The sequence below is a fragment of the Amblyomma americanum genome, chromosome 5 (genome assembly GCF_052857255.1).
Source record: "Amblyomma americanum isolate KBUSLIRL-KWMA chromosome 5, ASM5285725v1, whole genome shotgun sequence".
NCBI lineage: Eukaryota > Metazoa > Arthropoda > Arachnida > Ixodida > Ixodidae > Amblyomma > Amblyomma americanum.
In genome coordinates, this window is record NC_135501.1 from 184,821,290 (window position 1) to 184,835,430 (window position 14,141).

The following is a 14,141-nucleotide window of genomic DNA, read 5'->3' on the forward strand; positions in this document are numbered from 1 at the left end:
CCGTTCTATACACTTCCTTCATACTTAAAATTGTAGGGTTCAAAACATGAGCATGTGCCGCGTATGATCCTTGCTATGCTCACCGTATCACCAAGCTCAGAACGGTCAAGAGCCGAGTTCCCATATTCATTTGCTCCGACCATTCTTGTCACACTATAGTTTCGGCACAAAAATCTAAACTCCATTCCCCTACAATGGTCTGTAGGCCCACTGTAGAGGGATATAGGGGAATTCTCAGCCTTTACTGACATCACAACATCACAACTTCTATCACACTTTCAAACACGAAGACCCCCCCCCCCCCCCCCTTAAAGCTCGCACTGAAGCATATCAGTTGTTTTCCCTCAAACAGCCGAAGACGGCAATGGCTTTCCATCCCAAGAGGCGACCATCATCAGTGCAGTTCACTTCGAATCCGCTATCCAGGACCACCTGTATGCATACTAAAACTCTCTTTTACAGCCTACCCCTTATGCAATGTCCCTTGCGGACGTTTAGGAAAAAAGAATAAATCAAACCTCTTCCCACGCGAGGCAATAGCATGCGCTTTTTCGGTTCGTCGTTTCGTGCACCAGTGAAGACATCTGTGCTGCTGCGACGTTGGCACCAATGGTGAGAAGCAGGGGAAATTTTTTTTTTCGTTGTGATGACGCGCGCGGTGAGAGGCTACGCCTACATTCCTCTGTAATGCCCCAGACCTTGAGGGTGAAATAAATAGATGAAATAAATAAATAAATGGGAAGCAGCGGCGTTTGGCGAAGAGAGGCGGGGCCGGAGCGAAGACAGCAGAAGTGAAATCAGTATTTTGTACGGTGCGGTGATGTCTAGGCAGTCACCCGGAGACGCACATAGTCCCTTATCTGGCGGCCGCAGATATCAGAGCGCTTGTCTTTCTGCGACCTCTGGACATGAACAGCGGACTGCCGTTGACCGCCGAGCCGGGGAAGGCTGGAACAGCGCATGGAAACAGAACTATTGGCTATACAAATTCGATTTTCCTTCGAATCGCCGTTTTTTGCAGGCATTCACTGACTCTCGTGTTAAGGTGTTGCTGTTCATTTTCCGTCCCTAATATTTGCAAATTGACGCATGCACTTCGAAGACAAACTAGCCTGGTGTTGCTGTTCAGTGCTAGTGTTAGTTGGTCTCTCCGTTTGAATGCCAGTGCATTACATGGCTCGATGTGCGAAAACCCCGCCGTCGCCAGAAAGCCGTCCCAAGCACACGTCGCAGAAAAGCAGCATGCGAGTGACGTCATCACCATCAGTGCGACTCTCCCCGTCCGTGAAGGGCAAGGCGACTTCTGGGATGAATGCAAACAGGTTTGGAGGCGCCCCTCCTCCTCGCTCCTGGGGTCGCTATACAATACTACACTCCCTGGAGAACCTTAACCAGTGACTCTATACAATAACCCCTCACTCGGATAACAAAGCAGACAAGGCTCAAGATGGGAGCGATTGGTTCCCTCCGCCGCATGCACTAGCCGAGATGCCACTGCCCCGCCTGACTTGATTGCAGTACTTGCAAACTGTGGCGTGTCATCATGGAAAGCGGCAGCGCGAAGAAACAATACTAAAGAAAGGCACGGGAACACAGGACAAGTGGCTTGCCGCCTCCACGAAATACACTAGGACGCCGGACTAGGACGACGACACTAGGACGACGCGCCACAGTCATATTCATGTAAACGCGGCTAGAGATTAGACATTAGAGAAAGTCTCCGCCACAGCCTTCAGTTCGCCTTCAGCTTTCCTAGAGTGTGGTTGCGACGCTATGGAGTCTTCACTGTCCAAGTTGAATCGCTCGCGTCTACATCACCAGGCAAGGCAGCAAAGCGTAGGAGGTGAAGTACGCGACCATCGGAACGCAGCAAAACTAGTGAAGCGAGCTGCTGCAGCGAAGCAACTTTAACCCCCCAAGTCCTCGACAACGACTAAGCGATAAGCAGTGCTCTCGCATTTACACATCATAAGAATTGCTTAGGTGCCCCCGTAATTTTTTTTTCATCGTGCAGCAGGATTTTGGTTAGTGTATGGGTACAAGCAGGCGACTTTCTTTTCCACGGTAATAATTGGCGTTAATTAACTTTCAATAAAACGTGACCATTCCTATTCTTAGATCAGCAGTTTCTTCCGTTCACCTCTTTCGCATTTTTGTAACCCTGATCTGCATTTACGGGCTGCTCATGTAGTACTGGACGAAGCTACTGATTTAACGCAAGGACATATAACGACTTCGCTTTGCCTACTAATGAGAAAAGGCGTGGCTGTTTAAGTTCTGACTCTCGCGGTAAAGAACACTGCCTGTATAGCATCCTTAAGTGCTTTAGGGGGCCATGTAGATTGACATAGGCCATCCAGCTTTTAAGCAGCGTTATCACAGCGTCGTCCAGGAGGGTTGCCAGTATTGAAAAAGCAGATAAAAGAGGCTGCATAGAAGCGAGACTGTTTTTCTATGGATCACATAAAAATCACATACATATGAGATGTAGTAGTGATTTAATTAATATGCAAAAAAAATAATAGCTGTTCCGGGCCGCGGCAATTGCTATGTAGTGCCTTATGCACCCGATCTGTGGGCGGCGGAAATAAAGAGACTGGAAGAAGATAGTGGCGGGAAGAAATACAGAGAAGAGCTGCAGCAAGAGAGGGCTATGTGCACTATTTCCCCGCATTGTAGAGATTTATCAGTCTACGCTAACAGCGTGCGTCCTGAATGTGTGTGAAAAAATGTTCTTTATTTGCATAGCAGCAAAAGTTTTATCACAAAATGATCGTATCTTTACGTAGGTAACTCGCAAAAAGCATGGTTTCTTTCTAGACTTGTTTACAGCATTCATGTTAAACGAGTACAAATTCACCACTTGCCAAAGGCACACTGTCATCCAGACATCGATTTCGAAGAAAGCTATAGCACTGCGATTGTTTAGTCTTCATTCGTAAAGAAAAATACTTATCAAAAGCAGCACAATCTCAAATTGTCGCGGCCGCCCTCCTGAGGAGCCCATCTTTCCTTCTACCTGCTATGTGCTCTAACAGACCGGATAGTCTCGTAATGCTAGGCTCAGAAGACGACCCACTTACACGTGTGTCTGTCCTCAGCAGTAGTTTGTGAACACATTATGACGTGCAGCATCGCTGCGCGAATGTCATGCTTCTTCACGGTATTTTGTCGCAATCAGGCCTGCGATTGTGAGGTGCGGAATACCACAGGGAGAAATGGCACCTTCTGCTCAGTTCAGTTTCGTTTTATTTTCGTAAAGGCCTTCTCCGATTTTATTTAGGTAAACAAACAGCCTTTGGTTATTTAGTATTCAAAGTGATCAGTAACAAGTTCTTGTAAAGGAGATGAAGTGGTAGTGGCGATGTCATATTTACAACGAGCCCACCTCTCGTCTTTGGTACTATTTGCCGGATGAATAGAATATATATCTAATGTAAAATAGCGAATTTACAGCTTGGTAAACTTGACGAATTTATAAGAGAAACATCAAGAAAAAGGATAATGAGCATTTTCCATTTCCTGATGTAGTGCGACGCTCGTGAGGCAGGCGGGAGGGAGCCAGCCATCAGCCTTTTTCAAAGGGGGCGCTTCTAGCATACATACATACATACATACATACATACATACATACATACATACATACATACATACATACATACATACATACATACATACATACATACATACATACATACATACATACATACATACATACATACATACATACATACATACATACATACATACATACATACATACATACATACATACATACATACATACATACATACATACATACATACATACATACATACATACATACATACATACATACATACATACATACATACATACATACATACATACATACATACATACATACGTCAGTAATTAGGATTCCTGTGGCCTTTGAGCAATCAGATTCAATGTTGCAACAAGCACTGCGCAGTTGGTCAGGAACAAACAGCGCTGTGTTGAAAACTAATGCATTTATGATGATGAATATGAATTTATATGGCGCAAGAGCATCTATGGCCAAAGAGCGCCACAGCACAAGTTATTTTCGATTACTCAAGGTGGGTTCAGAGACCCATTTTCCAAGCATTTCACCCTCATTAGCCGAGCACCAGGCCAGGGGAAAGCTTGTTCTCATTGTATCACCGGTGGGTAGCCGGCGGCACTGGGGATCGAATCCCGCACCTCACACACGCGAGGCGGATGCTCAACCACTCGGCCGCCGCTGCTGTCGAGAATGCATTTATAATACACGTCTACTGAATAAATATGTACAAGGAGCCCCTTTTTAATCAATACAATTTGCCGTGAAGCAGTTTGGTTAGCTGTTGTCATTGTTCGTGTGGTACAAACGTTTTTATTCGCAACCACAAATATTGCCGTACCGAAATTTAAGGGTAACATACAGATAAGTCCATATATAGTAAGTGGGGAGAGTCCACCACTCAATGCTTTCCTCCTTTCATACGTGGCATTTTTCGTAAAAACGTCTTTATTTTACGCCTCATAAGGGAATATGCAAGTCTTCCCAGACACTGAAGACTTCCGGCATTCCCGCAGTCTTCTCCGCGATTCTCGCTTTCATGCGCTCCACTTGCTCAGGAGTAAAATAACTCCTCCAGTCTCCCACAGATGCTTTTCGGACAAAGCCCTCTCCTGGGTGCATTTCCTTCTTGCAGGTCAGGTTAAGCCTGTAAACCTCCAGAGAAGAGATACGTTGCTCTAGTGGCAAATCTAACGCCTTCTGGATCCACTGAATTGTCGAGTCAGTTAGAACGGCCTTCATGTTCTGTGTGCTACACGAGTCCAAGACCTTCTTTAGGAGATCTTCGCTTCCCCTCAGAGCGCTTCCATACTCTTCCCCTAGGAAATCAGCTATCCGTAACACCCAGTAGGACGTGTCCTTCTTCAGGCGCTCGTAGGTGATAAACAGCACGTTGGGGTCATTGCGATGCTGGTACCAGGAGAGGAGGTGATCCATGTAATCCATGTACACCAATTTGCCAGACAAGAACATACCCAAGAAGCTGTCGAACGAGACCTCTTTGCGTTGCTTAGGAGTGAAGTATTTGCTGAAGTGGTAGAAAGACACGCAGCAGTCGTAAGGGTTCCTTACGACGTAGATGTACTTCGCCCGAGGGGAGTAATTAATCTTATGGAGAGGAAGATGAGTCTTGAAGGCCCCAGGCCGAGGCATCTTTCGAACGGCTTCGGCACCCATGAGCTCTATGGTGGGCGAGGACAACATGAAGTCGAGCGTTGTATTAGCTGGATTCCCGCTGGTGAATATGCTGGAGACAATGTACTGCGTCCACGTCGTTCCACACTTGGGATAGCCTACAATGATGACGTCATCTTCTCGGGGTTCGTAGTTGACAGCAGAATGGAAGTTGTCGCCGCAACAATTACTGATCATGCGGAAACCTTCGATAGAGTGGTTCGCATCCATGAGGTTTCTTTCTCTTCGGTTCTGCGCGGAAAGAGGGATACATGTTCAGAATACCTTCAAGAAAAGAGTGACTAAACGCAACTAACCAGCCGAACCCTCATTACTAACCATTGGGAGTCTTTTCAAGAGCCAGTTAACGGCCTAAGCTATCGAATGACCCTGAGTATATGTACTCTTGAGAGTCTGAAACAGCGTCCGTCTCCTCATCATGTTGCCTTTCTGGATAACAATGGTGATTATCGCCCGTTTTAACAACGTGTAGTTTAGTCTACTTAGTACTTGCTAGTGCACCACGTGGAATTTCTAAAAAACTACAACCTAATTTCAAAAGAGCCTTATTGGATACCAATTCTAGGCTCCGCAGTATCTATTGAATATCCAGACACTGACTGCCACCACTGATATAGTAATGTCGGAATGTCCATGCTGAGTTTGTTTGACGTAATCTTTTTGGCTTATGTATAATCAACTAGTTAAGCACACAGTGTGTAAGTTTTATTTGCTCTTATTTTTTTGCTAGATTGTTAAACATTACTTCCTTGTTTAATAAGAATAATAATAATAATTGGTTTCTGGGGAAAGGAAATGGTGCAGTATCTGTCTCATATATCGTTGGGCACCTGAAGCGCGCCGTAAGGGAAGGGATAAAGGAGGGAGTGAAAGAAGAAAGGAAGGAAGAGGTGTCGTAGTGGAGGGCTCCGGAACAATTTCGACCACCTGGGGATCTTTACCGTGCACTGACATCGCGCAGCACACGGGCGCCTTAACGTTTTGCTACCATAAAAACGCAGCCGCCGCGGTCGAGTTCGAACCCGGTAACTCCGAACCCTACCGCGGCGGCTGCGTTTTTATGGCGGCAAAACTCTCAGGCGTCCTTGTGCTGTGCGATGTTTTTATATTAGCTTTAGTTCCACCTTTCGGCGTTGAGCTTTTAGGCTTCAACTTATGCCTTCCAACACGTTCCCTAAGATAAATGGAAAAAAAATCTCTTCAGCGTATTTAATAACGTTTATTTTGTTCTTTCACACATCATTCCTATAATATCACTTGAACACCTTTTAAAAAACAGGACCTTTCTTTAGATAGCAAATGCAGTGAAAAGAATTCGAGAAAAGGGCTTAGTCGGGCTGGTTGATGCAAGTTGATGGAAATGACTGAACGGCTCTAACAGACGGGACAAAAGAGAAAAAAAAAAACAGAGCATGTGTGAGTGTTTATCTCTTCCGTCCCGTCTGTTGGCGCAGCTCAGTCGTTTCCATCAGCAATAAGACTGCCCCCCTAGCATGAAACTAACAAGATGTGGATAAGGGCGCGAGGCCCGACAAGCGTAGAAAAACCACGTGACGCTCGGCCAGGCGAGGCACCACGTTAGACAGTTTACGCATATCTCGTCATGTAGTGATGTACCTGATCGCAGTTTAGGAGAGCCCGGATACAAAAAAAATGGAAGAGCAAACAATATAATGTCTCGCGACATTGGCGTACGTTTCTGAGCGTTAATGGTGCTGTAAAAAGAAATCTCACTAGCTTGTACAACTTGGAAATGGATGATCCGCCAATGGGTTCTTGTTTTCAACTTAGTTAATGAAAGGGGCGGGAAATATATATCAGTATCGTTGACCCATACCTGCTCTTCATGCTATTGATGACCGTTCACCGAGAAGCCAATCGTACTACACTTGCGATTTTCTAGAAGTTACAACGAGATGCTGGCATATCATGGCGACTTTTAAAAAAAAGCGTTTAATAGCAGTCAGCCACTGACTGCGAATTCTAGTATATTGTAGCAAGTATTAAAAAGCTTCCAAGAAATCTAAAATTTTCTGAAAGCCAAGAATACAAAAAATCGCATAAAGAGAAAGGCCAATAACAAGAAAACAGATCTCGCCAATTACTCGGGTCTACGGCGGGCATTATGCATATCCCGTGCCTATTAATACACAACCTATCCTCAAAAGTCACTCATTTTAACGCTTAACTGGTCCGTTTGGAGCCCTAGAACAGGAGGAAATCCTCGTGAAGTTCTAATCTCTTAAAGCTGTCCAGCTTCCCTTTGTATCCGTACGACTTCCTTACGGTGTATGGTTTATGAGAGTTTAACGTCCGAAATCAGCTCAGGGTATGAGAGATGCCGTAGTGAAGGGCTCCGGAAATTTCGACCACCTGGGGTTCTTTAGCGCGCACTGACTCCGCACAATAAACGGGCCTCTAGAATTTCACCTCCAGCGAAATTCGAGCGCCGCGGCCAGGGTCGAACCCCCGGCTTTCGGGTCGGCAGCCAAGCACCATAACCATTGAGCAACCGCTTCGGCTGTTTACGACTGCTTATGAGTGTATGCTAATTACGGCCTGATGGCTCCCTTGCATACTTTGTTAATGAAAAAAACAGACTGCTCATTAAGCACCCTGCTGGTAAATGTTTCTGATACAATAGCCTCACACAGTTTGTAATATAAATGCCATACAAATGCTATTCATTTTTGAAAAATCATACATCTGTCATATAATCCTCACACAGTTTGTAATATAAATGCCATACAAATGCTATTCATTTTTGAAAAATCATACATTTGTCATATATGTCATACAATATCATTCACACTGCATGAATCTTGTATGACGAAGCTTGCATGAGGTTATTACATCATACAACTTTTTTTCAGCACGGTGCAGTGCAGCGCTCAGAGAAACGAAGTAACGGAGAGAAACTTACAGCCAGGCGGTCACAACAAGAGCCAGCACAACCACAATCAAAGTTCGCCAAGGAAACTGAATGTTCGCTTACGAACTCTGTTTGTCCGACAGAATAAGAGCAGTTTTTATCTAACTGGCGTCGATACAGCTCCAGGAAGATGCATAAACCGCTAAAACCGTGGAAGAAATGTGTAAAGTGGAAAGGGTAAATTCGCAGCGGAATTGGAAAGACCAATCAGATCACGTTCCCAGCATTTCACCTTCTCGCCTGCTGCCTCTCTCTATCTAGCTAATACCCGCAAGCAGCGCTGACGTATGTCAAAAGAAGGCAAGTGGATTAAAGCTAATAAAAAAGTGACGTTTCTAACGCTGGCGTCGAGCAGAAGCACCGCCTGTATCAATTTTGATCGTTGCTCTATAAACAACGCAGTTGAAAAGCTCGAGTCTCGTAGCCATACCTCATTCCTCCTCTATCCTTCTCTTCCGGTCTGCGATTTCATGTGCCAGTGATAACATCTACAGCGCCAGCTGGCCGGTCGAGGCCTGGAAGGCCATATTCGACAATGGTTACACGTACCTGAGGGAACCACCCGTGTAACTACTTTATATTAATAAAGCTTAATCTCTTTACATTGCGGCGATATCAGGCTTTCTTGAAGAGGCGGTACTCGTGGCAGCTGAGACCAGACCTACATTGCTCCAAACGCTTCAATTGGAATAAGAGTCGTTTGGCGAAGACAGGCTGGGCCGGCACAGGGAGAGCAGAACTGAAAGCACTGTTGTTCTAACGTTGATGCTACTCTTACCTCTCATTAAACTAAGGTATTCTACGGCCCGGTGGCGTTCACCCTGAAACGCACGTCGTCACATATCCGGCGGCCGATTTGAAAGCGCTGTTTTACGACGTCCGGACTGGAAGTCGTCTCCCTTTCTCCGCTGAGCGGGCAAACAGGGAAGGAGAAAAATACAGATGTCAAAGTGAGTGCATTTGGCTACGCAGATGCGTTTTTGCAGTACTTCCGCTTTTTGTAGGCTTTGCTTTGTTCTGGCGTTATAGTGTTGCTGCTTATTTTTAGTTTGCAATATTTGTAAATTAAAACATTCACTAAGATGCTTGACCGGTATGGCTTTGCGGTTAAGCCTTACTGCAAATTGAGGTTTCTGCCATTTGATCAAGCAACTGCGTTGTGGCTACAGTATTGGTACAAGCACACGACGTCTTTTTTTTTTGCACCAGAAACTGGCACAGGGTTACTTACTAGAAAAAATACATTTCGCTATAGGAGAAATTGAATTTAAATTTTTTTCCTGTCAATATTGTCAAACGCGTGGCGTTCACACCGACAAAGAGTTGTTCCCCCTGTTTTAAAGTGAATGGCGGTGGTGGTGGCGGTCGTCATTAAAAACTTTTTAATGCCCAAAAACAGAGTCTGGGAGTCTGAAGCCCCTGCTACATGGTCGGTATTTTTATTCCGGCACGCCACACGACGACGCCCCGTCTCGCGCCCGCTCTATCAGAGTCCTTTGGGACACCAGTGGGGGGCAGTTGAGGAGGGCAGTCTCCCATTCCTCCCTGGTAGGGGCAAGGGAAGGGGGAAGGTGAGGATTCCGGGTACACGCCCACACCATCTGAAAGATATCGCAGTTCTCTCTACAGTGGGGCTCTTTAAAACTGCGCCTTAAAAGAGCCGTATTTGCTGCCCTTTATAGGTGCGCTGCGACGCGTGCGGATGCATTCCGATTATTAGCTAAACTGATGTAAGGAAAAGTGTCCCTACTGCATAGTACAGCCGCTAATCATGCAAAATGAAATCATTGCGCGCCTCTGGAATTGAAGGAGCGGACAAACAAACCTAAAACATGCCATACGCCCAGAAAGTCGTAAAATAGACAATAAGTAACGCATGCAAGCCAGTAATACAAATGCAAAACCAGGGTTCTGTGAGGGATAGGAAAAGAAATGAGCGCGAAACTGGCGTGGAAGCATGGGTGCAGAAGGGTGCACGGCGCAAAATACTACCCTTTGAAAGACGGGTGATCGATGGACTACGCGGCACGTGCAATGACTGCGGTCCTCTATACAGACATTGCAGCGCATGCTCCTCAGCTGTGCCGCTTGCACGGAGCCGCGGCACCTGATGGTCACAGCCTGCAGGGCCCTGGAATCTTCCTCTCCCTAACCATCATACGCCCTCTAACCAGGTCCGCAGTATTTAAACCGCAGATTATTTTTCATGTGTTTGCGCTGTGTGCTGCAACCATGAGTGGAAACACTTAACAGCTTCGTGGAACGGGAACAGGCGATAAAGGGCAGGGCCCGATCATTGCCAAACTTAAGATTGCGAGGTTGATTCCTGGAACCACGAAACACCCAAGCAATAAACAAGCTGCTTCGTAGGCTTCAATGGGAGGATCTAGTTTCCCGCAAGAAAAAAAAAACGTTAGATTCGGCACTCGTTTGTGCCTTGAGCGCAATGAATGTGCCGAGTTTTCAGCCACGCTTCTGTTGTCATTGTTTTGTTTGCGTTGTATTTTCTTGGTAATGGCCGGTGGTATAGAAAAGGGTTGGGGAAATAATTGGCTGAGATGGAATATGCGGGCAAGAGCAAAAACACAATTCAACAAAAGAGAAACCAATTTGAGAGAAAATGCTTTACTTTTCGGATGTAAATATAATGCAATTACATTTTGGGAGCAAAAATTTGTAATGTGACTTAACTACGTTCGCGCAACTTTTGTAAACCTATTTTGTGATGTAATTTAATTACTGTTCAAAATTAATTTTGCCTTGCATGATTCCTAGCCAGTGCGCCCAGCGAAGTGTACGGTCCGTTTGTACTAACGCTATGATATATGCCCCCCCCCCCTCTTTCCCCCTACAAAAAAGTCCTATGGCCGGCGACGGGTAGCCGGCCCAAATAGCTATAAATCTTTCATATGGCCGTTTACAGCTGCAGGTGCAGGCGGATATACTTTTCTAAAGACAGCTAAAAGCGCTTGTATGGTGCCGAAGTTATAGCTCTAGTGGCAGAGATTTTTCAATAGCTGGCGATAAGCACTACTTTGGGCGTATATAGACGATCGTAAACGCCCAAAGGCCGTTTTTGTATGGACCCACGCACTCGGACAGTGCTCCGCGCGCCCTGTTTACTGACAGCACACTGCGTGAACACGCCTTTGGAAATACACCGCATTTTACTTTGAATACAGACGGAATAAAACTAAATGCGAACAGCAGCGTGCCTACGCGCTCCAATGTTCGAGGTTATTTTCATCGCCCTTGTACCTGGGTAATACAAGAAAGACTCTGCATTCATCCCCGGCCAATGATACAACAATGGGCGATTCTAGCGTCCTTTCTCTATCATCAAAGGTACAAATGCGATGCAGCCGCTGCAGTGACTCAGGGTTTATGGCACTCGCCTGCTGCCCCAAAGGACGCGGGTTCGATCCCGGCCCCGGTATTCCTCGCTTCGATGGAGGCGAAACGCTTGAGGCCCGTGTATAGTGAGTTGTCAGCTCAAGTTAAATAATCCAAGGTAGTCGAAATTATCTGATGCCCTACACTACGGTGCAAATCATACTCTGAGTGGCTCAGGAGCCTTGAACTCTATAAAACAAGTCCGAACAAGCGCGATGCAAAGAAATGCAAACAGCGGAGCGCGTAAACAGTGTGCGCATTTTATTTATTGCAACAGGGCATATGCACTGCGGTCGCTCACGTGCAGTTGTATTTCGAACTGAGCCTAGACACTCGCGCGCGAGCGGCGCATACTTATTTACTTTTTGTACTTTGTAAATTGTGTAAATAGGTCTACCGTGTTCTCTCTGAATCTTTCCTCCTACTTCACTTGGCTACCCTCTCCCAGTCGTTTTAAATTTTGCCAGCTGCAGCACCAGTGATTTTTGTATTAGATAGCAATTGCGTCGGCTCAATACCTCTTTCCCTTCAGTTTTGCTTGGTTTTGTGAAAATTCCCTACTACAACATTACTAAGAAAAACGAAGAACTCATCAATGGCGTACGCGCGGCGGATAAAGAGTGAACTTATTTCCGCAAGGCGCAGGCTTTAAATTAAAAACAAGACTTTGCAATGCGCACAGTGTTGGTGAATAAAGCAACACGAACTTATTTCTTCACGAGATCCCGGAAAACAGCGAAAACCAATGAGAGTGGACATGGGAACGGCCCAACAGTGACGACGCTTGACGTTTCCTATCTTCGATTTGTTCAGGTATGTAAACAGCACTCGTTATACGCTAAACGCTCAGGCAGTCGTTCGTTATGGCTGTTCCCATGACCACACGTCTTTTGCGGCATTTTCGATGAGTGCTTTGATGTACTGCCAATGCTTTTGTTGTGTTGTGGCGACGTCGAGAGCAACCCTGTTCCCAACAGGTCTAATAGCCATTATCCCGTTGCACGCACAGAAGAAGGTGAATGGCAGGAAGAGATGCATCCGCATTTGCGCGAGTTGCAAAAGCAGACAGGCACTTTAGCCCAGGGGCAAGCTGAAATAATAAAGTCTGTTAACGAAATAAAAACAGCACAGCAATCCCTTGAAGCGAAAGTCACAGCTATGAATGACAGGATATCTTCAGTTGAAACCAGGTGTGATGATCTCGAAGATGTAAAGCAGTATTTCTACGCTTCATATCAGACCATTCAAAAGATTGCTCAGGAAAACTGCGATATGCGTTCAAGGCTTGACGCACTTGAAGACAGAGGTCGTCGCGACAACCTGTTGTTTTTCGGCATCACTGATAGCGACGAAACGTGGCATGAAAGTGAGAAGAAGGTCATTGACCTATTAAATGAATATATTGACGCCAATATTGCTCAAGATGCGTTTGAGCGTGCGCATCGTCTCGGTGGTCGTTATGAAGAAGATCGATGCAGGCCTGTGATTGTCAAATTCCGTACCTTTAAGTTCAAGCAAATGGTTTTGGCACAACGTTCAAAACTGAAAAGCCGCGATGTGTCTGTTTCAGAGGATTTTTCGCTTTCTACTCGCCACGCTCGAAAGAAATTGGTTGACTCCGCCAAGGCTTTACCGGGAAAGCCTAAGTTCCAGCTTCGGCATGATAAGCTATTTGTGAATGACACCATGTATGTAACTATGATAAGTGCACTGATAACATCCAAATGATAAACAGCAAAAATCATCCTCGCACTGGAGACGTGCATGGCGACCCGACTAACCATAACAAATGTGGACCGGCTTCTCACACTCGTGCGCGTACTAAGCAACTGGAAACGTCTTCTAGTGAAGCGCAGGGCACAGGAAGTTAGAGGTTATCGATGGGATTTGGCGTTCGTCAAAGATCTAAGGCGGTTTCAGTAATATTTGCCTATACAAGAAACATAACAAATAAGCGCAATCCACTTGGCTCAGTTGTTTCGGCTACAGACGCCGACATAATCGTTTTAACCGAAACATAGCTGAATACAAGAATTCACAGTAGTGAAATTTTCGACGTTGAAAGAAAGTTCGATATCTACCGTCGTGATAGAGAAAGCCGGCGCGGTGGTGGAACCCTAACTGCTGTATCAAGATCAATCCGGTCGTTTTCCATTTACGTGGGTTCTAGCTGTGAAACCGTATGAGTTGGTATCACTCTCAGAAATAGCAGAATAATACTAGGTGTCAGTTATCGCACTCCAAATGACGGAGCAACGTTCATCGATGAACTGCATGTTGCTATTAGCCTCATCGTATCTAGCTATCCTGCCTTACCTATATTCTTGCTGGGGGCCTTTAACATTGCTAATATTTCATGGAAAGGTGCGTATCCAATCACTTCTCCATTCTCGGCCCAAAGTCAGAGTTTTCTTGACCTCTGCTCATGTTTTCAGCTCACTCAGCTTGTCAAACAGCCAACCGGGTGAACGTCACAGTCCGCTAATACGCTAGATCTAACACTGACGACTCACCCGGATTTGCTTTCTTCCATCACCCATCTTCCCGGCATTAGTGACC

The 14,141-nt window shown here is 45.7% G+C and overlaps 1 protein-coding gene across 1 annotated transcript; it reads right to left on the minus strand.

Annotated features, from left to right (window-relative positions):
- Positions 1-4,522: 4,522 nt before the first annotated feature.
- LOC144134456 (sulfotransferase ssu-1-like) lies at positions 4,523-5,467 on the minus strand. Its single transcript, XM_077667369.1, has one exon. It carries the CDS (start codon positions 5,465-5,467, stop codon positions 4,523-4,525), a length of 945 nt encoding a protein of 314 aa, XP_077523495.1.
- Positions 5,468-14,141: the final 8,674 nt, after the last annotated feature.

What these genes read in the sequence shown, in the direction of transcription:
- LOC144134456 (XM_077667369.1), bottom strand. Translation starts at nt 5,467, where the DNA reads ATGGATGCGAACCACTCTATCGAAGGTTTCCGCATGATCAGTAATTGT.